Source organism: Pteropus vampyrus, unplaced genomic scaffold, assembly GCF_000151845.1.
Source record: "Pteropus vampyrus isolate Shadow unplaced genomic scaffold, Pvam_2.0 Scaffold6689, whole genome shotgun sequence".
NCBI lineage: Eukaryota > Metazoa > Chordata > Mammalia > Chiroptera > Pteropodidae > Pteropus > Pteropus vampyrus.
In genome coordinates this window covers 1-2,446 of record NW_011895470.1, presented here as the reverse complement: position 1 = coordinate 2,446, position 2,446 = coordinate 1, and the positions used below count along the sequence as shown (strand labels likewise).

The 2,446-nt window shown below is 33.6% G+C and overlaps 1 protein-coding gene across 1 annotated transcript in view; it reads left to right on the top strand.

The window, feature by feature from the left end:
• Nucleotides 1-1,150, top strand: part of LOC105310591 (cilia- and flagella-associated protein 43-like) — a 7,991-nt gene extending 6,841 nt beyond the window's left edge. The window contains exon 3 of the mRNA XM_011386747.2: nt 994-1,150. Coding sequence (XP_011385049.2) covers nt 994-1,094 — 101 coding nt within the window. The 3' untranslated portion in view covers nt 1,095-1,150. The remainder of the gene's footprint in view (nt 1-993) is intronic.
• Nucleotides 1,151-2,446: the final 1,296 nt, after the last annotated feature.

Sequence of the window (2,446 nt, the reverse complement as noted above, 5' to 3'; positions counted from 1 at the left end):
ATTGTCCTCTATATTTGTGAGTCTGTTTAAACCATTCATTTTTTAAAATTTAAAATAAATATAAAGAAAATGTAAATTAATAATATTCAGTTATGGGAGGAAATGTCTGTATAGAAAGGATAGAAAATTATTCTATAAAGGCCTCTCTCTATTCCACAGAAAAAAAAATTCTTATTTTTTTCATTGAACACTTGAAAAAATACAAGCTGTTTCCTTTGTATCAGACTGTGCTAAATAAATTCAATAAATGACAAAGTTTAGCATTATATTATGGTCAACTAAAGTGAGGAGGGTAAAAAGGCAGAAAAGAGAGCCACTAAAAATGCACAACTAAAAAAATACACAGAAGTGGCATGAATGTAAAAAAGACAGGCATAAGAAAAGACAAAGAACATCAGATAAAGGAGAAGGAAAACCAGAGCCTCATATACAGGGAGGCAGAAGCAGACACATCACTGTTTTAGCACATTTTAAACACATCGTTGCTAAGACTTTTAAAATCATATTTCATTTCTTCAACTATTGGTACAAATGAGAATAAAACTTTTTATAGTAGTTCCAAGAACTGGAAAATATTAAGCCAAGGGCCAGACATGGCCTAAGGTTTAGAGATGAGGAAGTAAGCTAGAATCATTACATCTCCCCGCGGCATTTAAACTTGTTTGAATAACTTTTCTAATTACAGTGTTTTATATATTTATGGGATATTTTAGGTTTTTGGGTCATTTCAGATCACACTGGGAAATACATGGTACAGTATGCTCAGTTGTACATTGAAATCTAGAGACAGTGAACTAATAGTCTTAATTTAACTCCAGTATCTTTTTTAAATGGATCTTAATTTTGCTCTTAACTTTCTTTTCATAATGTTAGAAATCAGCCAGGAGACTTTATTCCAAGAGCTAAATGTTTTTGAATTACGTGAAAATTATTAGAAAAGGGAAATCAACTATAGACTATAATTAAATCCTTATAATGGATTTCATTTTTTAGGCAATGTTCTTCTGGACTACACTTTACTTTCGTTCAGTTACTGTGGCACCTACCTGGCTAGTTACTCTTCTCTCCCGGAATTTGAGTTGGCCCTCTGGTAAGTTCCAGCGTCCTGCAGAATTCCTTTCATGGGTTACATTTTACTTGTTAAGGGAATTTACATAATTTCTTTACATTGGGTTACTTGTCCTTTTGGATTTTATCAAAGGACAAATACATGAAAAATCTGAAACAAGGAAAAATGGAAGTAGAAGCCTTAATCACAGCATTTAAAATAGTTACTACTTTTAGGCATAATATTTGGTAGGGCAGAAGCTATATGAGAACTAAATTAACTATCTTTCTCTTTTTATTAATGTGTTATAATGTTTCCTTTGTCAGGTAAAGAATACATTTATAAATATGTAAAATTTCATCTTAAATGGTAGCCTTGAGTCATTTGTATATTTCCCACTAATGTTAAAGTTAAGATGGTGTCTGTATTAGAGCTCAATTTAAAGTAATTGTTTTTAGAGACTGGAACAATCATACGTTCAGAGAGTGGAACATTATACCACATTTTCCAGTTGTACAAGAAATACCTGTGGATTGGACACATCTGAGGTCTTTGCTGGGTCATTCCATGTGGCGAGCTTCAAAGCTGCACTCACTTTTCCATCCATAATATAAACTCCTTCAGGGGAATTTTATTAAGGGGACGTGCCAAATGTTCTAGGAATGATGAAGGATATTCCTTACGTATCAATATTTCTTATATAAAAATGTAATAATTTAGGTTCAGAGAGCCACATTTAGTTTATGCATTTTCTTTCTTTGGAAAAAAAAAGCTTTATTGAAGTATTACTGTCATATAATAAACTGCTCATATATATACAATTCGATAAGTTGTGACTTATGTATAAACCCACAAAACCATCACCATAATCAAGATAATAAATATATCTATCACCCCCTAAAATTTCCTTGTGCCCTTCAGACCCTTTCTTATAGGTCTTGCCACACATTCCCTTACCCCATCGCTGCCCCATCCCCTGTCCCCAGTCCACTACTGATGTGCTTTCTGTCACTCTGGATTTGTTTGTGTTTTCTAGAATTTTATATACAAAGATATACTTTTTTTTTTTTTTTTTTGGCCTGGCATCTTCCATACAGCATAATTATTTTGAATTATCTTATTTTGAAATTCTCTTATGCTATGTGTCATCAATAGTTCATTTCTTTCTATTCCATAGTATGGGAATACCTCAGTTTGCTGATCCACTCACCTGTTGATGGATTTATTTGTTTGCTAGGGCTGCCATTAACCAAGTACCACCATCTGAGTGGCACAGAAATTTGTTGTCTTATGGTTCTGGAGGCTAGAAGTCTGAAATCAAGATGTCAACAGGGTTGGTTCCCCCTGAGGGCTGTGAGGGAGACGCTGTTCCAGGCCTCCCTCCTTGGCTTGTAAATA